The sequence below is a fragment of the Eurosta solidaginis genome, chromosome 2, assembly GCF_040869045.1.
Source record: "Eurosta solidaginis isolate ZX-2024a chromosome 2, ASM4086904v1, whole genome shotgun sequence".
NCBI classification, from domain to species: domain Eukaryota; kingdom Metazoa; phylum Arthropoda; class Insecta; order Diptera; family Tephritidae; genus Eurosta; species Eurosta solidaginis.
The window spans coordinates 169,687,679-169,713,066 of record NC_090320.1 but is presented as its reverse complement, the minus strand read 5'-3'; the positions used below and the strand labels follow the sequence as shown (position 1 = coordinate 169,713,066).

Here is a 25,388-nt window from a genome sequence, read left to right as displayed (position 1 = left end):
GTATCGGTTTGTTAATTCACACTGGAGTGGCTCTATATTGAAGGCTATCGCAAGAGAGTCGGTATCCGTGTGCCAAATACATCCTAGAGTTCGGATATCGCTTCCATCAGCCAAGAGCTGAGACAGCTGTGTAGATGCATGCGGCGGGATTCAAGGGGTTGTGTAGCGCAATATATAGCTTCTCCAACCCAATTGTCAACCTCACCTTCGAGCGGCGAATCCCGTTTCATTAACAGACGAGGCTCTGGCAACCCCAAGCTCCTCATGGAACTTGGGGGTGGGGAGGGAGGGATGGCCTGAAGGTTTAATGTGGCCATATAAATCGTTCCCGAGATGGTCGGGCCAGCACCTTAATTGTGCTGTGTTACCGGAGCGTATCGGATCTGTATCCGACAAAGGACCATCACATCGATAACACTCCCCAAAGCCTTCGGGGAGTAACCTAATCGCTACAACAACAACAACAACAACAGATGCATGCGGCATCTGTTGTCTCAATGGCTCGCAATTTGTTACCCACTTCCGGAGCTCGAATCCACACTGAGATAAGACGTGTGAGATGTTACGTTGAAGCGCTGTCAGTTCTTGGAAAGAGTCGGAGCCGGAGAGCAAGTCATCCATGTAAAAATCTGACGTAACGATATTTGCGATATTTTGATATAACGCGCCAGCTTGTTGTGCCTCACGATGCAACGATTTGACAGCGAGATGAGAAGCGGATGCTTCCCCATAGGTAACCCTTAATAGACGATAGTCGCGTATTGGTTGCGATGAATGCTCACGCCATACAATGCGTTGATAGTCGACGTCCCGATTATCGACGTATACCTGTCGATACATTTTCTCGATGTCCGCCATTATACTATAGCGATGGGTGCGGAAGCGGACTAAAATCGGGAAGAGATCTTGTTGGAGCTGAGGACCAACCACTAGCGCGTCGTTTGACGAATGCCCTGACGACGTCTTCATTGACGCGTTGAATATGATCTTAAGCTTAGTAGTGGAACTTGTTTCTTTTACCACTGCGTGATATGGCATATAGTATGCGGTTTGCGTTGTTGGAGTAGCTAGCTCTATATGACCCAAGTTAAGAAGCTCCTTCATAAATTTACAGTACTCTTCGTGAAAGGCTTTGTTGGTGGCGAACCTGCTTTCCATTCGCAACAATGCCCGAACGGCTGCGTTCGGAGTCGCGTTGCCAAACAGCACCCACCCAAACATGGTGTTCTGTGCCATCGGAGTGCCATTTCCACCCTTTTTTGGGCCGTCGAGTAAAAACTTGTCCATTTCGTCCATGCCAATCAAGACATCTATCGGACCAGGTTTGAAATAGTTAGGGTCAGCAAGCGGTAAGCCACTGACATGCGGCCACCGTGATTCGGACAAGGCGTTTGTTGGTAGGTCGTTAGTAATTTTAGATAAAATAAGCGTACTGTTTTTGTTCTATTTATAGAACTACAACCAATTAACCAAATGTTGTCTGTTTATATGAGTTAGTTAACCGGGGATTGCCCGTATTGCTTTTAAATGTATTAAAACATTTATTTCAAGCAATTTTTAGTTTTATAATTTATTTAATAATTTGGGAAAAATTTAAACAACGTGACATCAGGACGGACAAGGCGACAGCTGTTTCGATTATACCTTATTATTATAGTCCACGACCCTTTTAAACTTGTTTTATATAAAAGTGGGCGTGGTATTTAACCGATCCCGTCCATTTTTACTAGAAATATTTTCTGATTTAAAGAAAATATGTGTACACAATTTCGTTACAATATGTTAATTTTTCTTCGAGTTATGGCTTCCGAAATATAGAATATTGCTTATTTATAAAAGGGGCTGTGCTACACCCATTTTCTAAAATTTTAGTGTTTTCCAATTTAATGTTATAATTCAATTTAGAAAGTAAAATTTTATTGATGTAAAGCTCTTTTTCGCTAAGATATAGCTAATTTTTTTCGTCTACGGCCCTTTTAAAAATCTTTTATGTAAAAGTGAGCGTGGTCTTTAACCGATCTCGTCCATTTTTCTAGAAATATTTTCTGCTATAGGGAAAATTTGTGTACTCAATTTTATTACGATCCGTTAATCTTTCTTCGATTTATGGCTCCCGAAACATAGAAAATGGCTTAGTCATAAAGGTGCCACGCCCTTTTTTTTTATAAATTTGAAGTTTTTCCTAATTACTGTTATAAATCCACTTGGGAAATGAAATGACATTGATATAAAGCTCTCTTTTGCAAAGATATGGCTTGCTTTATTCGTCCACGACCCTTTTAAGAATCTTTTATATAAAAGTGGGCGTGGCCCTTAACCGATTTCGTTAATTTTTCTTAAAAGCATTCCTTATAGCAAAGGCAACCTCTCTGCCGAATTTTGTTACGATAGGTTTAACGAGTTTTGATTTATGATTTATAAATATTTTTGTAAAATAAATTTTATCACAAGTGGGTGGTGTCACGCCCATTTAAAAAATTGTTTTCAAATTTTTATCAAGAGTCTCAATATCACATGTCAGATTTCAACATTCTAGGTGTATTATTTACTAAACAATCAGATTTTTTGTGTTGTCCAATATTTTATATATATAAAAAGTGGGCGTGGTTATCATCCGATTTCGCTCATTTTCAGTACCAATCTATTCTGGGTCCAGATAAGTTCGTGTACCAAATTTGGTGCAAATATCTCAATATTCACTGAAGTTATCGTGTTAACGGACGGACGGACATGGCTCAATCAAATTTTTTTTCGATACTGATGATTTTGATATATGGAAGTCCATATCTATCTCGATTCCTTTATACCTGTACAACCAACCGTTACCCAATCAGAGTTAATATACTCTGTGTGCAAAGCACGCTGAGTATAAAAATCAATTTTTTAAAGTAAGAACACCGGCGTACGCCGGCGCCGGTATATAATATAGCCAACGCCGCCGCCGCCGATAAAGTGATAGGCATAAACCTCTAGTTCCTACTACTTAAATTTGTTCTTACATTTGCGAAGAAACAACACAGTTAATGGATATCAGTGCGATTTGGAAGCAAGATGGATGCAATTTTCAACAAAATTTTTTAAGCCGAATCAAAACAGAAAAAATTATTTAGAAAAAAGTTAAACGAAATGCCGAATCGTTGCATGGAAAGAGTAACTTTTTGCGCGTATACAGCGATTTAAAGATAGGCGAACAGAGTTCGCACCCGACTTCGACCAATTAAAATGTTTAAGAATTTTTTTTGAGATTGACGTATTCATGCACAGCAAATGTATGTCTTACAAAAACTTTGTATGGATACGGCTTCAATATTATATTATTATTATGATATGGGTAGCATATCAATATTTATTGATAGAACAGGACTATTAATTTTTATTAAATGCAGTATCTATAGTTGTCAATGTTTTGCTATGTTCAAACAGAAAAATAAATTGAGGCAATATCAATTCAAATCGAGTGGTGTTCATACAACTCAATTTAGCTTACACAATAGTAATTTGATGGCCGGTTGGCTCATCTCTACAGCAACAACATACCTGTGTTCAGAATGTCAAAATGTGCGTGTTGGAATTAGGTGAATGGAATGGAATGAAAACATAAAACTTTAAAATTTTTGTGTGTTGTAAGATAATGTGTTCAATGTTTTGGTTTCATTTTGAGTTTGCCATCCTCTTTTGACAATTCCTACTCCAGTGAAATGAAAAAAATAATATCAGCTGATGAGATGAGCCAACCATATAGTTGAGCCATGCGTAGCTGACGTTTAAATCTACTCAATAAACACACTTTACAAGGTTGTATTTACAGTTTGAAACAATTTATTACGCAATTTTTTTTAAATTGGCAATTTGTTATTACAATTTATTATATAATAAATTGCGTAATAAATTGCCCAAATGGTATAAATTGCCAATATGGCGTGTGTTTGTACCTAGTATTTGATTGATTTCCATCATTTAATCATTTTAGATGTGCAAATGCTTATTTGAATACATTTCTTTTCTAATATGTTTTAGGGATCTCATCAGCCTGGCCTGTATATTCTTGACACATTGTTTTCCATTTTTGTGATCGGAACATTAGTTGTCATAGCTTGGAGGGGAGTATGGGGCATTATGGACTTAACATTTTATCCCTTTGACCGAAAAACATCATATTGGAGCTCCTTGGTAAATATTGTTATAAAACACGATATAGATTTTGAAAAGGCATGCCAACTCGTATATTGGATGTCATAGTTTTGTAGGTTACGGAGTAGAAAGAAAACAATCTAGATCTTTGTCTTCATTTTAGTATTGACCAGGAGTGCTGAGGACAGAGTGAAAGCGAGACGCGTTGCTATAATATAAGGCCAGAAAGCCGTGAATACTATATTTTTTATGTGAAATAGTAAAAATTTCCGTAGTGATAGCAAAGTTCAAGCCTAAAAAATATATGAAAACAAACATCGCTTCAATCACTGTGCTTAGCCTAAAGCCCGAAATTTATGTTCAGCAGCTTTGACCGCAGAACTGATAGTTTTGCTGCCACTCTTTTCATTTGTAAACAGATGCGCAGCGACTTGAGTCAAAACTTTAACGATGTGGCTGTTAAAGTTACTGAGCTGAGTTCTTTGCAGGGATATGAGTAATATGCGATAATTTAAAAAATGTTATATTCAATTCTATATATTAACTTTTATTTTTCTTGTTATTAAATTTGTTTTAGCTGAATAAGTATTTGCAAACGTGGCCCATCTGTTATTTTCTTACCCTTTTTAGTTGATTGTGCTTCGAAGTTTCGTGCAATTTGTAGTATTTTTGTTTTTTTTGAAATAAGACTTTTAACAGCGGTACATATGCCGCCTGTTCCAATGAAACGTGAACCAGATACGCATAGAGATATAACATGCATATGCAACAACAATGTGATCCATATGGTTCACATTGTTGTTGCATTTGCATGTTAAATCTCTATCCGTATCTGTTTCAGGTTTCATCGAAAGTCGAGGATGGTGTTTAGGAGAATAGTTTGGCGACGGTAAACATTCGATGCGAGCGTCATAACGGGTTTAAAATTGTTCATTTTGATGCTAGGAGTCTAAATCCAGAAAGGATAGATATCGTCAGATATGCTTTTGAGTGTTCGACGGTCGAAGTAATTTGTGCAACCGAGACTTGGTTTTCAAATTGCGGGAATGATTTACACTGTTCGTTGCAAAATTACACATTGATCCGCCACGACAGAGGTTCTAAGAAAGGTGGCAGAATAGCAGTATACTGCACAAATAATATTAGTATGAGGATCTTATACAAGTCCGAAATTTGTGCCGTAGAATATATGTTTGTGGAACTGTCTGATAGATTTTCTAAAGCCCGCCTGTCATGGGTATATAATCCTAAAATGGATATAAGTTTCGAGTAGTTCTTTACTTCTCTGTCACCACTTATTGTTGACTACGCAAATATAATTTTGTGCGGAGATTTTAACGTTAATCTTCTTATACTTCTAACTTGTTAAACTGTAGATCTGTTTTTCGTCTTTCTGTAGTTAACACGTCTATTCCCACAATATATTCAAATACTAGTACCCCAAATCTTTTTGACTTTCTTATTGTCTCTGACCTTTCCTCTGTTACTGCGTTTGATCAATCTCCATTTATATCTCACCATGACTTTATATTCTATACACTTGACATTCATCTTGGACAATATGAGTTTGAAAGAACTTCCTCATTTAGGGACTATCGAAACATTAACGTGGATTGATTGATTGTTGATATTAGCTCTGTGAACTGGTCTGATTGTTGGTGTTTTTCAAGTGTTAACGATAAACTTGAGTTCTTAAATAAAAATATGTTAAGTGTTTATAATAAGCATATCTTTGTTCGCTACATTAAGAGTAAAACATCGGTGTCCCCTTGGTTTACTGTTAGAGTGTTGGCAGCAATTAGAGCGCGAAACAACGCCTTATCAAGATTTAAAGCACTCCCTGGTCAGGCTAATTGGGCTTTGTTCAAAATGGCTAGAAACAGTGCGAGTTCCATTATCAGAAGCGATAAGCGAAAGGTTTACGCTGTCAAGCTTGATGCTTCCTTGCCTCCTAATGTTCTATGGCGTAACCTCAAATGTCTGCGTGTATATGGCAGTGAGAATGTTGAAGCCTGCAATCTAGATCCTGAGCAGCTTAACCAAGCTTCGTTATCCGCCCTTTAACCGGTGCTCATCACCGCGTACTTGTCCCTCGTAATAATGCCTGCTGTTCTGGTAACATATTCGAGTTTAAAGCTGTTTCCGAGTCGGATGTCATAAGGAGTATAGCTAAGATAAAGTCGAATGCTGCCCGTGTAGATGGGATCCCAATAAGGTTCATAAAGATGGTCCTACCATACATAATCGTCCTGCTTTCCTAATCAGTCGAAGGTTGCATCAATTCGACCCCTTGCGAAAAGGAGGTCTGCTGATACTCCTCCTGACTTCCGCCCTATAAGTATATTGCTGGCATTCTCCAAGATTGCTGAAGAATTAATAATCACGAAACATATACAAAATAATCAGCTGCTCTTCAGTCTGGTTTTAGGGCCAAGTATGGTTTCGCAACAGCAATGCTTAAGATCCTTGACGATATTCGTGCTCACTTTGGTGAAAACTTTGTAAAGCTACCGAGATGGTCGAGGTTGGTACCGGAACGTACCGGATCTGCATCCGGCAAAGGACCGCCAATATCGGTAACACTCCCCAAGGCATTCGGGGAGTGTCCTTATCGCTACAACAACAACAAGGCATATGGTGCTCTGCGGAACTTGCGGCTATCGGATATATTTACTCCCTGTAACATAAGGCATAAACTCGCTGTTCAGCTAATTTTACCTTATTTGACATACATACGCTGAATTCATCTACTGCTATAACCATTCAGCTATCATAGCGGATTTTGTTTGTCTTCATTATTTCTACTTCTATCCTGGTTCTTGCCAATTGATATCCACAGTACTGCGACGTCAGTTACAGAATGGATGTGAAAATTGAAATTCACTAACTTATAACGATGCGATTTGCGAGATTTTAATTAACGATTTTGTCGCGTGCCATATCGATTGTACTATTCACTAATTTAGTTTTAACGACTCGAAATAAATGACATTTAAATTTCGTTTTAATAGTAGAAAGGTGGCAGCACAGCTTAATGAAACCTAAAAAATGCGAAAAGCACAAGAGGAATGCTAAAAATAAATAAAGAAAATATTTCTTTAACTGCTTGCCGCTCTACTTGAGTCATTGGAAACTTTACTTTTGCGAAAAACAAAGAGTGGTTGATAACATTTTTTACGCGTTGTATACAGCGGCTGACAGGCGACTAGCTCATTGATATGCCCCATTATTGTTCTCCAACGGGCTGTTGATAACAACCAGTTGCGAAGAAGCGTAAAGCAGTTAGAGCCTGACATTTTTATACTTGCTTTTACTATAAGGAATGCTTTGAAGAAAAATTAACGAAATCGGTTAAGGACCACGCCAACTTTTATATAAACGATTTTTAAAGGGGTCGTGGACGAATAAAATAAGCTATATATTTGCAAAAAATAGCTTTATATCAATGGTATTTCATTTCCCAAGTTTATTTCTAACAGTAAATAGGAAAAACTTCAAATTTTAAAAAATGGGCGTGACACCGCCCCTTTTATGACTAAGCAACTTTCTGTTTCGGGAGCCATAACTTGAAGAAAAATTAACGTATCGTAATAAAATTTGGTACACAAATTTTCCCTATAGCAGGAAATATTTCTAGAAAAAATTAACGAGATCGGTTAAAGACCACGCCCACTTTTATATAAAAGATTTATAAAAGGGTCGTAGACGAAAATAATAAGCTATATCTTAGCGAAAAACAGTTTTGTATCAGTAGAATTTTACCCTCTACATTGAATTATAACATTAAACTGAAAAATACTAAAATTTTTGAAAATGAGTGTGGCACCGCCCCTTTTATGACTAAGCAATTTTCTATGTTTCGGGAGCCATAACTCGAAGAAAAATTAACGGATCGTAATAAAATTTGGTACACAAATTTTCCGTACAGCATTTTCCCTATAGCAGGAAATATTTCTAGAAAAAATGGATGAGATCGGTTAAAGACCACGGCAACTTAGATATTGTAACGAATTTACTGCAAATCCTCTTATTTGCAATCTTCTGCTAACATTCGTATCGCTAAACTTTTGAATAAATAACTCCAATATTGAATAATGGAAAAATGACCTTTATTAAAGTACTTCACTATAACACTTATTTTTTGCAACTAGCTTGCTTAATAACCAAACTGACTGATAGCTTAAATGAAACTCTACTGTTGCCCGACAGATTGCGTGCTTAATCAAAAACTGATTGTAGCGCCTCTACCGGTGTCGCCTTTTATACTGTTCGGTTTACTCGTTGATATTTCCAGGCGGTTCTGTTCTAGAATCTACTAGTTGGTTATCTGCTATAAGTTTCTCAGCTATAACTACAGATGCACAGCTTATGCGCGTGTGTGTGAGCGACACTTCCACAATTATATTGCATCTGGTAACTTTGCCGTGCGCGGACGTGTTTTTGATCGCTCTTCGAATTGTTATTCTTTTTACTTTGTAAACAAGTTTTATCTTTTATAAATATTCATTAATATAATAGAAAACAGTTTATAATATAACAGTTTTATACATAGTGGCTTTTTGTGCAATTTAAACATTCAGTCTGTGTGTTCATAGATCATAGATTTTCACAAAAATTTGTGATAACTGCATACCTTTTTGTTGGTAGCTGCTATTAGCAGGTCATTGTGTGCCCTTTTTGCTTTCTGTTGTGTTCACTGCTAGCTATACGCTGTCTTGCGATTTGCATCCAGTGCACCAAAATAACTCTCGCCCATATTTTTGAACAGCTGTTCAATTTATCCCATACTTATAGTTTCTTTTGCCTATTTTTCTTTTGGGTTTGTTTAACTTTGCAATTATGTTGGATTGCTGCGTCAAGAAGTGCACCAATCAAAAGAAAATTTCCCGTGGTTATACTTATGTTTGTTGTTGGCTCTGTGATAATATGGCTCATGTTATCTGTGCCGGTTTCTCTCACATAGGTGGTAGGGTGGTTGACCTAATATCCAGCAAAATTGGACGGAACTGGACATGTCATGATTGTGGTTCCGTAGAAAATGACATGCGAGCTTTTATGAGGCAAACTCAGAAAGAGTTCAACAACATTTTTATTGGGTTTCGTGACCTTAACGAAAGATTCAAAACGATGGAGGATCACTTTGAAAAACTGAAAGTGATATCTGAATCCCCAAAACGTAAGAAATGTATGCGCAACAATGATTCCAACTTGTCTTCGAGTCAGGGGCAAAGCTGTCCTCCTACGAATGTCCCTTCAACCGCGTTGACTGATACGAACAGGCTTACCAAAGACGTTATGAACAATGCAGCTCAGGAATCTCCACAAGACTGTGTCGAGGCTTCCAGTGAGACGATCTCTGGCAAATTAAACGATGTACGAACTAATAGTTGTACCTTTGCGGCTGTTTGTTCTACGTCACCAATGTTGATTTCGCTGGACTCCCCAATTCATCCTACACCTCCACCGGTATCTTTAGCTCCAACAATAACAGTTACCGATACTGGGGTTGTTGCTAGCTATACAAGTGTACCTGAAAAAAATAGTACTTCTTTGACGTGCTCGATAACCAACGCTAGGTCAAGCAATGCGTTTTCTGTCAACTGTTCTATAACGGCCGCACCTTCCCAGCTCTCTGGTGCGCTATCCGCTACTCCTTTGCAGGTGACTGCCATGCCACCTCGTAGGGCTGTATTTGTGTCCCGATTACACGCCTCGCTTACCGAAAATGATATTGCTCATTACGTTTGCTCTAAACTTGGCGTTGCACCCACTAGTAACATCAATGTGTATAAATTTAACTTTAAATATGAGAGAGACATCTCCTCATTTAAAATATCCCTTTCAGATGAATATTTCGATAAGGTACTTGATTCCTCTTTTTGGCCTAAGCATACTGTGGTTCACTTGTTCACAAGAAAGGCGAGGGCCGAACCTGTTTTATTACAGCCAAAAAGCGGTATGACGAACACAGTAATAACAACACAAAGGTAATTGCTGATCTGTCCCGTCTTCTCATTAATTACCAAAATGTTCGTGGTTTACGATCAAACCTTGTTCCATTCTTCCTTAATTCTTTCAACTTTTCTGCACAAGTTGTAGCTTTTACGGAGACCTGGCTAAAGCCTGATAATTACAATTCTGAGGTTTTTTCAAATAAATATGCTGTTTATCGGCGTTATCGCATCTCTAGAGCGGGAGGTGTCCTTATTGCTGTTGAATCTAACCTATCATCTGAGTTGATTTCGCTGGACAATATCTCCCATATCGAATTTATATCAGTTAGGCTTTCATTCGGTAGCTATAGCGTAATTGTTTGCTGTTCGTATATACCACCTCGTTCGGATATGGATGTTTATGCTAGTCATAGCTCGGCCATCTGCGATTTGCATTCGCAGTTGGGAGGTAACCATCGACTTGTTGTTGTTGGTGACTTTAACTTGCCAACAGTTAGTTGGGTTAATATAAGTGATTCAAACTTTTTAACTCCCACTGCTCAACATGATTTTCTCAATTTCTTGTTAGACTCATCTCTTTTACAGATTAACAATGTTCCAAATAGTGGAAATAAAATGATGGATTTAGTATTTGTGGATGGCTCGGTGGGTACTGCCCTTACGCAAATCCCACCTTTATCCCTTCCAGAAGACCATCTTCACCCTATGCTAGAGATTTCTGTTGATATCAGCCTACCCCGTAGGATTCAAGTACAGTCTCGTCCCCGATCTAGATGCTTCTACAAAGCGAATTTCATTATGCTCAATGATCTGTTGGCTTCCCATGATTGGTCGGATCTCTATGCTTGCACTGATGTCGATTCGACTATCTCTATATTTTACAGTACGCTTGATGGCTTCTTTGATACCTGCATTCCTACTCGCTATAGCCTATGTTCGAATAAGCCCCTTAGTTTTCAAGGCAACTTATCAGACTTAATAACATTAAATCTAGGCTTTATAAAAGATTCAAGAAATCTGGAGCATCTGCAGACCTCTCTAAATATCTAATAGCTCGTTCTAAATTTCACCGTCTTAATCAGCTTAGTTATAAAAATTACTTGAGTTGTTGTAAAGCCCAATTTTTTAGAAATCCAAAAAAGTTTTACAGTTTCGTAAATTCAAAGCGGAAAACTTCTGGGTATCCTTCCTCATTAACCTTTGGAGGTAAAAAAGCTTGCACTGATGACGACGTTGCTGAACTATTTTCTGAGTTCTTTAAGTCCACGTATTCATCCAGTGGTTTTCATTCCGGTCAATATCCCTATCGCTTAGATAGCTCGAATTCCATTGGGAATCCTGCTATTGATGGTAATATTGTTCTTCAGAGTCTTCAATCTTTGAAGCCCACGTTTTCTCCGGGACCGGACGGTGTTCCTAGTTGCGTGCTTAGGTACTGCGCCGAAAACATGTATGAGCCTATTTTTAAATTATTTGAGCTATCTCTGGAATCTGCGTCATTCCCGGCACTCTGGAAAATCGGAGAATATTACTGGGGGTTTTGTTCATCCATAAGCTCATTATTGGAGAAATTGATACTGCGGACCTTCTCAGCCGCTTGTTTTTGCGGTTCCCCCTAGAGTATCCAGACACTACGTTCCTTTCTATTTACCCCTTTGTCGACGAAACTTTGCTAAAAATAATCCTCTTCTTATCTGGTGCGCGCACTACAATGACTTGTATAGCTGTATCAGTCTTGAATGTACTTTTGCCACTATACGTAATGCAATACTTGCCCATCTAATTTAAGAGATACAAGCTAATTTAATTTGCCGGCATTTTATTTCTTCCATAAAAAACAGGAACTATCTCGTTTAAGGATGGAGGAACATTTATCAACATGTATCATTAAGAAGGAACAAGACAGTACTGTGTTGATTGGGATCTGGTGCATTCCAGCAACGTAAAAAACATGCTTTTTCATGAGTCACTGACCGGAAACGTATGCATTCCGGCAGTATAATCTTATGGGTCAGGCATCGAGCTGATTGGAATCCGGTGCATTCCAACAACACAGGTCATGTCACTTTTTTAGGCCTTGTGATGGCGTATCCTCATTACACTACTCTTAGCACTGCCGGATTCCCATGACATGCTGATTGGAATCTTGTTGCATTCCAACAGGAAAATTGGAATACACTGCATTCCGAAATCATGCTGAGCGGAATCTGATGCATTCCGCCATTATAAGATTTCGGTATAAGTTCTTATTTCTGCTCATATTTCTTATTATTATTATATTCTGAAATTAAAGATTAATGTTCATTAATATATCTTTGTTTGTAATATAACATTGTTGTAATCTCGATATATCTTAAATTTTATCTTTTGAGTTGTATATTTATATATCTTCGGGGGAGCCTGAAATCCCTAGAGGGCGCGTCCTCAGGTGGCTGATAGGGGAATGCCTCCCAAATATGGGTGGTAGGAGAGAAATCAAATATCTCCCGCGGACCACACAGGCCGAAGAAGGACACTTCGTTAATAAACCAAAGTACAAAAAAAAAAATCCTGTCGCCTCTTTGGGAGCCGAGTAGCCGGCAGGTGGGCGTCTGTTCTCCATGTAAGGAGCGGCCTGCTTCGAGCAATCTGTGAACTCATCACTCGCTGATTGAAATTTAAATAATATTCTGGCATGGATCAAAACGATAACGGAAACTATTCTCCACGGGGTAACCAGCATTTGCGACACAATTCCTCTGCTTCGGCAGCTGGCACATCGGATTTGGAGGTGCCAAATTCACGCTTTAATATTAGGGTGAATGAAACTGAAACGAACGACCAAGATCATATTCCTGAAAGTAACCAACATCACAGAATCGGCATGAAGCATAAAACACAAATATGTACATGGAATGTACGAACTCTCTATGAGAGTGGTAAGCTTGAACAGCTACGGAGGGAAATGCAGCGATATAAAATAGACATATTAGCCATACAAGAGTGCAGATGGACAGGATATGACCGAATAAATGACCAAGGAACAACGTTCCTATACTCGGGCCGAAATGAAGGAGAGAGTCACACCAGCGGCGTAGGTTTTTTAATAACAAGTACAATAGCGAAAAGTATCATTGAATGAGTGCCGATAAGCCCCAGAATTATTATACTTAAACTCCGCACTAGAGCAAGGAAAATAGTCATCATCAATGTTTATGGACCAACAGAAAGCCAAAATGACGAAATCGAAACGAGTTTTTCGATACGCTCAACAGCTGCGTAAATTCACACGTTAATCAAGGGGACATATCTGTTATTCTGGGCGACTTTAATGCTAAAGTTGGATCTGACAATGATGGCCTAGATACATACATGGGTAAACACAGCCCTGGTACCCGGAATGACAATGGTAGTAGGCTTATAGAATTTTGTTGTGAAAACGGTCTGGTGATCGGTGGAAGCTTATTCCCACATAAATGAGACCACAAAACAACATGGACGTCTCCGGATCAACGCACTAATAACCAAATTGATCACGTACTAATAAACAGCAGATGGAGGTCATCTTTGCTAGATGTGCGCGTTAAAAGAGGAGTAGATATTGGTAGCGATCACTACCTTGTAGCTGGTAGTTTCAGATTTAAGGTAGCCGCAGTACAGAAAAACCTTCAAAAAATTAGCAAGAAAATTGATATTGAGAAACTAAAGCATGAAGAATATCAAAATGCCTTTAATGCCGCAGTACGCGAACGTGCTGAACAGGTAAACATGAGTGGTAGTACAGGTGACAGGCTAGACTCCGTTAATAATATCTACCAAGAACTTGGTAGCAGTATCCTTGGACACAAAAACAAAGCAAAGAAAGTATGACTAACAAATAATACGTGGACACTTATTGAACAGCGGCGGAAAATTAAAGAATCGCTTCTCAGACGGACGAACAACAATGACACTGAGGAAGCAAGGCAGTTATCCGCAAGGTATAAAGAAAAATGCAAGCTTATTAAGAAGTCTGCTAGAAAAGACAAGAGGGAATGGGCTGACATATTAGCAAGTCGAGCTGCAGCGGCAGCCAGATTAAATAATATGAGGGAACTCTATGAGATTAGTAGGGAACTCACCGGAAAATACAGGAGTGGTCAAAAACCAGTAAAAGACTTAAACGGAAATCTTATTACTGAAAGCGAACAACAAATGAGTGTATGGGTGGAACACTTCAAGAAAGTATTAAATAATCCTGTAGGTGAAGCGACCTTAAATTCCAACACTATTGCTGCAAACTACAACAACCAACCCCACTTCAATGGGGTAAACAGCGCGCCCCCTACAAAAAATGAAATAATTTCAGCAATCAAGTCCTTAAAAAAGGACAAGACCCCAGGAACTGATGACATATATGCTGAATACCTCATAGCAGATCCAGATACCGCAGCTGAAACCTTACTTCCAATCTTCCGTCAGGTATGGGAAGAAGAATCCTACCCTCGTCAATGGAATGAAGGCATACTTGTAAAAGTCGCAAAAAAGGGAGATACCTCTGATTGTAACAACTAAAGAGGTATCACCTTACTCTCTATTCCTAGCAAAGTGTTCTCCACGATCTTACTGTCCCGAATTCAAGAGGCGGTGCACGGAACTCTAAGAGAAAATCAGTTTGGCTTTAGACAAAACCGATCCTGTGTTGATCTAATAAATACCGTCCGAATCATTGTTGAACAATGCTGTGAATACAGAAAATCAGCTTATTTACTTTTTATCGAGTTTAAAAAGGCTTTTGATAGTCTCGACAGGAAATATATTTGGGAAATACTACGAAAACTAGGGATGCCCAATAAAATAATCAACATTATAAAGGCAATGTATGCCGAATTTAAGTGCCGGGTCAGTCACGATGGGCGCCTCTCAGAACCCTTCGAAATTAAAAGCGCGGTGCGACAGGGATGCATACTCTCGCCGCTGTTTATCTTGGCATTGGACGAGATTATGAGGAACGCAGAAAATGGTGGACACGGTGTACAGTGGACGCCTTTCACTCAGCTAGGGGATTTAGAATATGCAGACGATGTCTGTCTGCTAAGCCACAGAAGTACTGACCTTCAACACAATTTAGAAGCTGTCAACACACATGCAAAGGAGGACGGACTAAGCATCAATACAGCGAAAACCAAAGTCATAAGATGCGGCTATAGTATTTCATCAAGGCCATTGACGCTTACGGTTGACGAAAATGAAATCGAAGGTGTAGAGTCCGTTGTTTATCTTGGTAGTATTGTCTCAAATTAGAGCGGTGCAGATGAGGACGTTCAGTCTCGCATAAACAAAGCAAGAATGGTTTTTGGGCAACTGGCAAACGTGTGGAGGTCCAGCCAAATATCTTTAAAAACGAAGCTTCGACTGTTTAATTCGAATGTTAAATCAGTACTGTTTTATGCTTGCGAGACGTGGAAAAGCTCAACTTCAATTCAGAAACGTCTACAAGTTTTTATTAATAAATGTCTGCGCCGAATCCTGAAAATTCGATGGCCGGAAAGAATTTCAAATGACGACTTATGGTCTAGAACAAATCAACCTAAGGCTGCCACAGAAATAACCAAGCGTAAATGGTCGTGGATTGGTCACACTCTCAGAAGACTTCCAGTTAATATAGCCAGACAAGCACGACGACCTGGTGCACCTGCGAAAACTTGGCGCAGAACTGTGGATAAAGAACTCGAAGACGCAGGATATACGTGGAATGACATCACAAGAACTGCACCTAACAGAATAATATTTAAGTCGGTGGTCGAGGCCCTATGCTCCAATAGGAGTTGAGGAGGATGATGATGATGATATCTTTTATATTATGCAGTCGACCATAGTTTGTCGTCGACTTTAAATAATAAATATCTCAGATAAGATATCTGCATTTGTCTGTGGGCTGCTCCTCCGCTGCGTGTTCGTACATATGTGTAGACACAATGCTTGAATTATTTATGTAGATACATAATGATTGATTTATGGATGTGCATACAAGTCACTCCCAGCATGCTTAGAGATGGCAGTACCCCTTAGTGTTGCTAATATTCGTAACAATATAAAACAAATTTAAAAGGGTCGTAGACTAGAATAATAAGCTATAACTTAGAAAAAAATTGTTTTAAATCAATGATATTTCACTTATCAAATTTTATATTAAGAGGAAATGTGGAGACATTTTTTTTTGAACGGGCGGTACCACGTGTTATGTAGAAAAGTAATTTATCTGAAATGAAATGTACAATTGAAGCTCACGCTGAGTATATAATATTCGGTTACACCCGAACTTAGACACCTTTACTTGTTATAATAGTGTTCAATTCAAGATTATATGAAATTCAAATGGCATATGTGGTTAAAAAAGTAAGTGAATTCCACTACAGGTATACTTAAGTTTTGTCCAAAAACCATTCCTGCTGGATTAGCTGAAATGTCTTCTTAAAAATTTGATCGCAAACCTAAAAGTACTATCGGTAACTCTTCATGCCAATCTCTGATCCTATTTCTAGCCATTATTGAGGAGTTAAGTTGCCTATGAAACCGTTCTACCATTCCATTACCTTGAGGATGGTAGGGAGACGTTGTTATTTGATGGCTTCCAAGAAATTTAGTTATTTCCGCAAATAAATTCGACGTAAATTGAGCACCTTTATCTGTAGTTATTTTCAATAGCACCCCGAAACAAAAAATGTAATCATTAAAAAATTGTCTGACAATAGTTGCCGTAGAAATATCCCTTAACACATATGCCTCTGACCAGCGTGTTAACCTATCAATTATAGTAAAAATATAACGATATCCTCATGAAACAGGAAGAGAGCCCACAATATCTAAATGAATATATTCGAATCTACTCTTAGGTATTGCAATTTTGTTAATTGGTAATTTTGTATGACGATAAACTTTTGACTTTCGACAACTTATGTATGAAAACTAGTTTCCCGCAATTTTTTTGGCACAATTGGTTAGGATTTTCTCCTGAAACTTCACACCATATACTAAAATTTAACAAAGGAATTTCTATCAACTTATTATTATTATTATTATTATTATTATTGATAGGTCTGGAAGCATAGCGACCTTTATGCAGATCTGTTGTGCAAGACCTTTCAGGCTAATTTTGTATCTGGAGGCTCTTGATGTATCTAAGTACCTCTTCAGGCTTTTTACTCCATATCACATAGGGATTAAGAGTCCCACAACCTAGATGGGATAGTCTCTGCCTAGCTAGAGCGACGCATTCGCAGAGAATGTAAACCAGCGTTTCATCATCCAGCTCACAGAAACGACAAATTTGGGTATCAGATAGATCTAATTTACTTAGGTGATATCGTAGACCGCAGTGTCCCGTGTAGTACCCAGTAAGAGTTCTTAGGTTCTCCCTGCTTACGTTAATGAGTTTGGCTGATACCTTCGTTGCTTGAAGTATAAACAGTTTGGCCTGTCTTTGCCCAGTGACGTCTCATTTGTTTAGTTTCCCAGTTACTTATAGTTTCCCTGGTGTGTGCTTTTGTGAGTCCACAAAAGGGCTCTGGACCATAGAATGCTGATGTAGCACCCTGCTTTGCTAGGTAATCTGCATGTTCATTACCTTCATGTCCCTAATATCCGGTAACCCATTCCAACATAACCTTGTTTCTGGCTCCCAGGGCATTAATGATTTCAGTACATTCATCCACTAGCTTAGATGTAACTGTGTAGGATTGCAAGGCACGCAGTGCCGCCTGGCTATCCGACATAATGTAGATGCTCTTGGATGTTGAGCCTCTCCGCAGACATTTTCTACAACAGACCTCTATTGCTTGAATTTCTGCCTGAAATATGGTGGGGTAGCATCCCATTGGCATCGATTTTTTGAAGTTTGGGCCATAAATGCCAGCTCCCGTTCTTTCGTCAGCGTCTTTCGATCCGTTCGTGTACCAGACCTCTGAGGCAGGGTCGTTATAACGATTCCCTATTTCCCAGTAGGTCCTGTCCACAATGGACACTTCAAAGTTCCGTGAGATTCTGAGCTTAGGGGACATTACGTCACGCAGTTGTAATGAGGGATTTCCTATTAATTTTTTTATTACTTTCATATTCCCTATCATATTTCCTTCCTACAACTCAGAAATATTTGGAAGTCTTAGTGCACCTAGTGTTGCCTCTTTCTCTATCAGAATAGCGAAGGGAAGTATTCCCACTAAAGCACTAAGTGCGTCAGCAGATGCGGTTCTCGTCGCACCCGTTACGCCAATGCAAACTAATCGATGCAGTTTGCTTAGTTTAGCCGTTACCGTTCTTTGCATGGCCTTCTGTCACCAATCTAGGGAAGCATAGGTGACTATATATACTATTGTTACGAATGTTGGCGGCACTAAGGGGTACTGCCATCTCTAGGCCGATGCTAAGCAGTGACGTGAATTCACAACAATAATTCCATCATTATGTCTACATATATGCGTCCACGCGGCGGAGAAGCAACGCGCACAAGCACATGCAGATATCTTATATGAAATGCTCCTAAAGGTAAGCAATTGTGATTGTGGAAGTGTCGCTCAGACATACAAGCGCATGTGATATGAGAGAAGCTATAAAAATTATACATCTGTAGTTGTAGCTGAGTAATTTATAACTAACTACTAAGTTCTGGAATTAGAAAAGCCTAGAAATATGCAACGAGGAGGTCGGACAGTATAAAAGGGCGACACGAGTGGAGGCGGGAGATCAGTTTCATTTAAGCTATCAGGCAGTTTGATTATTAAGCCAACTAGTTGCAAAGTATAAGTGTTATTGTGAAGTACTTTAATATGATAATGTTGAATAAATTCCGAAGACTTCGAATACAACTTGTACATGCCGAAGTTAAGTGACTTGAAGATCCAGCAACTGAAGAAGGAGTTGGAGAGCCGTAGATTGAATACAGCCGGCATTAATCTAGAACTTCAGGAACGACTACGACAGGCAATGGAATTACAAGGAATTGACGTGGAAGAGTATGACTTTCATCTTGATGGCGAGGAAACAACAAAAATGGAAGAAACACCGCAGACAGTTACGAGCACAGACTTGAACATGATTTTAGCTGCAATATCTGCTCAAACAACGACAGTGTCATCTGAACTGGCAGAACAGAAGACATATATGACATCTCAGCTGGAATCGCAAGAGACACGTGTAACATCCAACATGGAAGAGCAGAAGACATATGTGGCATCCCAGCTGGAATCACATGAGACACGTATTTCAGAAATGTCGACACAGATTACATCGAAGATGGAAACACAACTGAAAGAGCAAGAGGCGCGTATATCATCAAAACTCGAAGCGCGTATGGACGAGAAAATAACGCAGTTTGAAGAAAAATTCGAGGCAGAGGTGGATGCTTTGAGAGGTCGTATACAGGAATTGCAACTTAATCGGCCGGCTGCTTCAGCGAGTAATACGAAGGTAAAAACTCCATCTTTTGACGGTTCTGTTCCTTTCCAGGTCTTCAAGCTACAGTTTGAGAAGACCGCAGCAGTGAACAACTGGAATGCGGAAGATAAAGTTGCTGCACTGTTCGTGGCATTGAAGGGGCCAGCAGCCGAAATCCTACAGACGATCCCCGAAGGAGAGCGGAACAATTATGAAGCATTGATGGCTGCTGTGGAACGATGTTATGGAAGCATAGAAAACAGATATTCCAAATTGAGTTGCAAAACCGCTACCAAAAAGCAAATGAGACATTTGCAGGAGTTTGCTTCAGATATTGAAAGATTGGCTCATCTTGCAAATGCGGACGCACCCATGGAATACACTGAAAGGGTAAAAATCTAAAGCTTCATAAATGGCATACGAGATGTGGAAACGAAGCGGGCTACATATCCGAATCCAAAACTAACATTTGCTGAAACGGTATCATATGCAATGACTCAGGAAACAACCTCACTTTTGAGTAAGCCAGCGTACAAACTCTTCTCGTGGATGTGGAAAGGCCAGACCAATTTTGGAAGCATTGAAGGGTACGCTGCTGAAGAATAATGATGCAGTCAAATGCTTTAAGTGTGGAAAGCCAAGGCATATTGCGCGTTATTGCAACACCAACCCTAACAGTTCCAACAATGTGGGTGGTCGTAAACGCAGAGTAGACGGAGATGAGCAAATCTCGAAGACCACTCAATCGTTAAACTAAATCGAGTCAGCTGCAAGGGGCGACAGCTGGCTCCCTCAATTGAATGCCCCATAATCTCTATCTCGCAGATTGGAAGAAGATCGAGCAATCTTATTGTTGGAGAACATGTGGATGGAAAGGAACGTTTACTGACTGTAGATACGGGTGCATATCATTCCACCATTCGAGCGGATTTAGTCAACAAATAGATAAGACCATTGCTTGGAGCAAGATTACATACAGCCACGGGAGAGGACACCCAGGTAATTGGAGAAGTAGAATGTGAAGTAGCAATTGAGAACGTCACGGTACTACACAATTTTATAGTGGCAGATATTGTTGATGAAATCATAATTGGAGTAGACTTCTTAATCGACCAAGGCATCAAGATCGATATGCAAAGCAAGACGATGCGATATAAGAACATGGATGTGCCACTTAATTTCGGCTACGAGAGAGGCTACAGCAGTAAACGAGTGCTGGTGGAAGAGAGTCAACAAATACCACCAAACTCCGAAGCAGTCATCTGGGCAAAGATTGATGGAGATTGTGGGACAAACAAATTGTGGGTTGTCGAAGCAGCAAACAAATCAGCACTGAACATACTTGTAGGAAAAACCCTGGCTATGACAAAACAAGATGGACGTATTCCGGTAAGAGTACTCAATGAGTTCAAGTCACCATTCAATTTGACCAAAGGAGCTATTTTGGGAAGATGCCAAGAGGCTGAAGTAGTTATTAACTGTGAACAGCTCCAGGAACACGTTTCATCTAGTAATACTGATCTTTCAAATGACATCACGGTATGGACGCAGGGGCTAGAGGAAGCCTATCAGAGTAAGGCAAAACAACTGCTCCTGAAGTACGCGAACATATTTGACCAGGATGGTTCCAAACCAGGCCGCGCCAATGTTGTGAAACATCAAATTGACACTGGAGACGCGAGGCGATACGTCAAGCTCCTCGTAGTGTTCCACTGGCGAAACGGGAAGTTGTGAGTCAAATCGTACAAGAAATGAGCGACAGCGGCTTCATCGAACCATCAGCTAGTCCATGGAGCTCACCGGTAGTACTTGTAAAGAAGAAGGATGGAAAAATGGGGTTTTGCGTTGACTACCCGAAGTTGAATGACGTTACGAAAAAAGATAGCTACCCATTGCCAAGAATTGACGAAACTCTGGACTCGCTATCTAGTACGAAAAGGTTTTCCACACTGGACTTGAAAAGCGGCTACTGGCAAGTTGAGGTGAAGGAGGAAGATAAAGAGAAAACAGCCTTCAGTGTCGATGATGGTCTTTGGCAATTTACAGTGATCCCTTTTGGACTTTGTAATGCACCAGCTACTTTTGAGAGTCTCATGGACCAGGTACTGAAATGTCTACATTGGAAAAAATGCTTGGTGTACCTGGAGGACATCATCGTATTGGGCAAGAACTTTGATGAACATCTTAAGAACTTGGAGGAAGTTTTCCAGAGAATAGCTGGCGCTGGTCTGAAGTTAAGTCCCAAAAAGTGTGCGCTGTTTAAAAAGGAAGTATATTATTTGGGTCACAAGGTAACGACAGAGGGCATCAGCACTGCAAACGAAAGGATAGAGGCTGTAAAGGATTGGCCAAGACCACAGAACCTACATGAATTGAAAAATTTCCTTGGGCTGTGCACATATTACCGCCGATTTGTACCAAATTTTTCCAGCGTAGCCCATAGCCTCCATGAGCTTACAAGAAAAAAAAGCTTATGAATGGAACAAGGAGCAAGAAGTGGCTTTCCAAACATTGAAGGAGCGGTTGTGCACTGCCACAATGTTAGCATATCCGAGTCCAAGAGCAACATTTATTCTAGACACAGATGAGAGTGGATATGCTATAGGAGGCGTTTTATCACTACTGGTCGATGTACAGGAGAAGGTAGTTGCATATTACAGCCGTTCGATTGGAAAACCAGAGAGGAACTACTGCGTTACGCGGAGAGAGCTGTTGGCATTGGTGGAGTGCATTAAACATTTTCACAAATACCTCTACGGCCAGCGATTCCGTGTCAGGACAGATCACGCAGCGTTAAAATGGCTTCTGCAGTTCCGTAATCCGGAAGGACAATTGGCACGGTGGATCGAGCGACTACAAAGCTATGACTTTTCCATTGAGCATAGAAATGGTAGTACCCATGGAAATGCCGATGCAATGTCCCGAAGACCATGTAGTTTGGAATGCAAGCACTGTTCAAAGGTTAAAGAAGACATTATAGATGTCCGGCTAATGACTATAACGTGTACGGATGAATGGGACAAGGAACAACAAGAAAGCGTCAGCTAGAAGATACAGATCTGTCACATGTTATGCAAGGTCTCAAACGAAACGAAAGACCAAGCAGAGAGGATGGGCCAAGAAAAAGGAAACTGGTAGTTGTTCCCAGAAAGAGGATTCCTGACGTGCTCATCGAGCTGCATAATGGTCCAAGCGAAGGTCATCTTGGAATCACGAAGACGCTCAAGAAGATTAAACAGAGATTCTATTGGGTTGGTTGCCGTCAGTCCGTCACCGAGGTTCGCAGCACAGCGAAGGGGCCCAAAACCCGAATTCATGGCCAGATGAAGCAATATAACTGAGGTGTGCCCTTTGAAAGGATCGCTATGGATATCGCCGGTCCATTTCCTACTAGCAACGGCGGAAACAAATATGTAATGGTAGTTATGGATTATTTCAGCAAATGGCCAGAGTTATACCCAATCCCAAACCAAGAAGCAGAAACAGTACCAGAAGTGATTAAAAACGAATGGGTTGCAAGATATGGTGTACCAATGGAGTTACATTCTGACCAAGGCAGGAATTTTGAATCAGCTGTGTTCCAAGAAATGTGCAAGAATTTGGGCATTCGAAAAACATGGACAACTGCATTGCATCCTCAATACGGTGGTATGGTGGAACGTTTCAATAGAACCTTGGAGGAGCATTTAAGGAAAGTATTAGGCAAGTACCATAAGGAGTGGGATACACACATACCATTATTCTTGATGGCTTACCGATCGGCAGTGCACGAGACAACAGGCCAAACCCCTGCAAAAGTAATTGTTGGCAATGACCTTAGACTGCCAGCTGATTTGAAGTTTGGGATAGATGCCAATGCGGAGAGAAATGTCAAGAAATCCACTGGTGATTTGGAAGAAGAGCTGAGAGAGATACACGATCTGGTAAGGCAACGAGCAAAGATTATGAGTGACATGCGGAAAGCCAGATACGATAAAGCAATTAATTCGGAAGGTTTTCAGGAAGGAGATTTGGTGCTGTTATACCACCCACAACGTAAAAAAGGTTTGTCCCCGAAATTGCAGTGTAAATGGGAAGTCCCATACAAAGTTCTAAAACGGATCAACGATGTAGGTTACCGCATACAAACCATCGGTAAACCACGAACCAAAATGAAAGTGGTCCATTTGGAAAGGCTGGCAAAGTTTAGATCGAGAGATTTGTCTGATCGGGACGATCAGCCTTAGGTGGAGGGCAGTGTTACGAATGTTGGCGGCACTAAGGGGTACTGACATCTCTAGGCCGATGCTAAGCAGTGACGTGAATTCACATCAATAATTCAATCATTATGTCTACACATACACGTGCACGCTGCGGAGAAGCAACACACAAGCACATGCGGATATCTTATATGAAATACTCTTAAAGGTATGCAATTGTGATTGTGGAAGTGTCGCTCACACATACAAGCGCATGGGATATGAAGCTATAAAAATTATACATCTGTAGTTGTAGCTGAGAAATTTATAACTAACTAGCTGGCCCGGCAGATGTTATCCTGCCCGGTAATATTCCTGCCAGTGCTTTACAAACTTTTCCTGGAAACGGAAGCATCTGCCATTTAGAAGCCCCTATAAAAAATTCCGCACCTCGCTTCCTATCTCAAGCTTTACCTCTCCGTTCGCTTTCTCCCTCTTTTCTCCTTTAAATATTTCTTTATTTTTCCTTTTTCTTTCCCCTTCCTACTCATTTCCCTTTCTCTTTCCCTTTTTCCTTTCATTTAGAAAGAGGTGTGGCACTCCCCAATTTAACGCCTTCAGATAAACTTCAGGGATAATAAAACACAAATAGTTCAAATTTAAATATTATTTATTTGAACGGAATCGAAATCAGTAGAGAGCCATATGATGAACAATGTTTTTTGTTTTGTTTCCGAAACAACGAAGACGGTTTCCCAACACGCGAACAGGCAACGTACAAGTGACCGTGCGAAAAACAGGGAAATTCGAGATCAATCCCGCAGACTTCCAACGGTTGGCCTTGCGATTTATTGATTGTCATCGCAAAATCCAATCGAACGGGAAACTGAATCCGCTTGAATTGGAATGGAAGATCAGATGGAATAATCGGAATTCCTGGGATAAGGACTTCCTCTCCCTTGAATTTGCCCTTGATGATCGTAGCTTGAATCACATCTTTCATCAGTTTCTTGACGGACAACCGCGTACGGTTGCACAATTTCGGATGATTCCGCAACATGATTATGATCGATCCCTCTTTCAATTGTAAATTATGCGGCGGAGTTCCTGGCACATCAAGCGAGTTCAAAAATTCTGTCGGATAGTTTGTCGCTTCATCCTCGTCGGGCACGCTGTCAAAGGATTTGTATGAATGCAGTTCTCCAGCTATTTGACTTTGAATAATCAAATTCAAGCTATCGACGTCCTTATTCTTCGCTGCAAGTATTTCCCGTTCACTAATCCAATCGAGATTTTTATAATTTTGTGCAATGCCGGGGAACACTTTGGTGATGAGTTCTTCTTTCGACGATGTGAACTCAACATCAACAGGTATTTGGCCATTGCCAAGCGCCAGCAGTTGTCTTGAGAATTCAAGAGCCGATGAGTCGTTCTGCAACGCAACTCTCATGTTCATGGTCAATTTAAACTTCTTGACATGCCGCCACAAAAACGGTGATTGCAGGCATGCATTAAGTTCATCGGCAGCAGTAGATTTCGGGATGACAGGTAACGTTTGGCGAAAATCTCCGGAGAGCAATATCATAGCCCCACCAAATTGTCTCGAATCACCTCGTAAATCCTTCATCGTTCGGTCAACTGCCTCAAAAGCTCGTTTATGCGACATCGTGCATTCATCCCAAATGATGATTTTGCATTCTCCCATCAATTTCGCTGTCGCTGAATTCTTGGTCAT

General features: G+C 40.1%; 1 protein-coding gene across 5 annotated transcripts in view; it reads left to right on the top strand.

The window, feature by feature from the left end:
• fusl (fuseless) overlaps positions 1-25,388 on the top strand; it is an 871,305-nt gene that overhangs the window by 455,397 nt on the left and 390,520 nt on the right. For 4 of the 5 annotated variants that reach the window (XM_067766389.1, XM_067766387.1, XM_067766386.1 and 1 more), the window contains one exon: positions 4,018-4,170. The exons of the other annotated variant lie outside the window; for it this stretch is intronic. In XM_067766389.1, the coding sequence (XP_067622490.1) occupies positions 4,018-4,170 (153 nt within the window). The remainder of the gene's footprint in view (positions 1-4,017; positions 4,171-25,388) is intronic. 5 annotated transcript variants of the gene reach the window in all.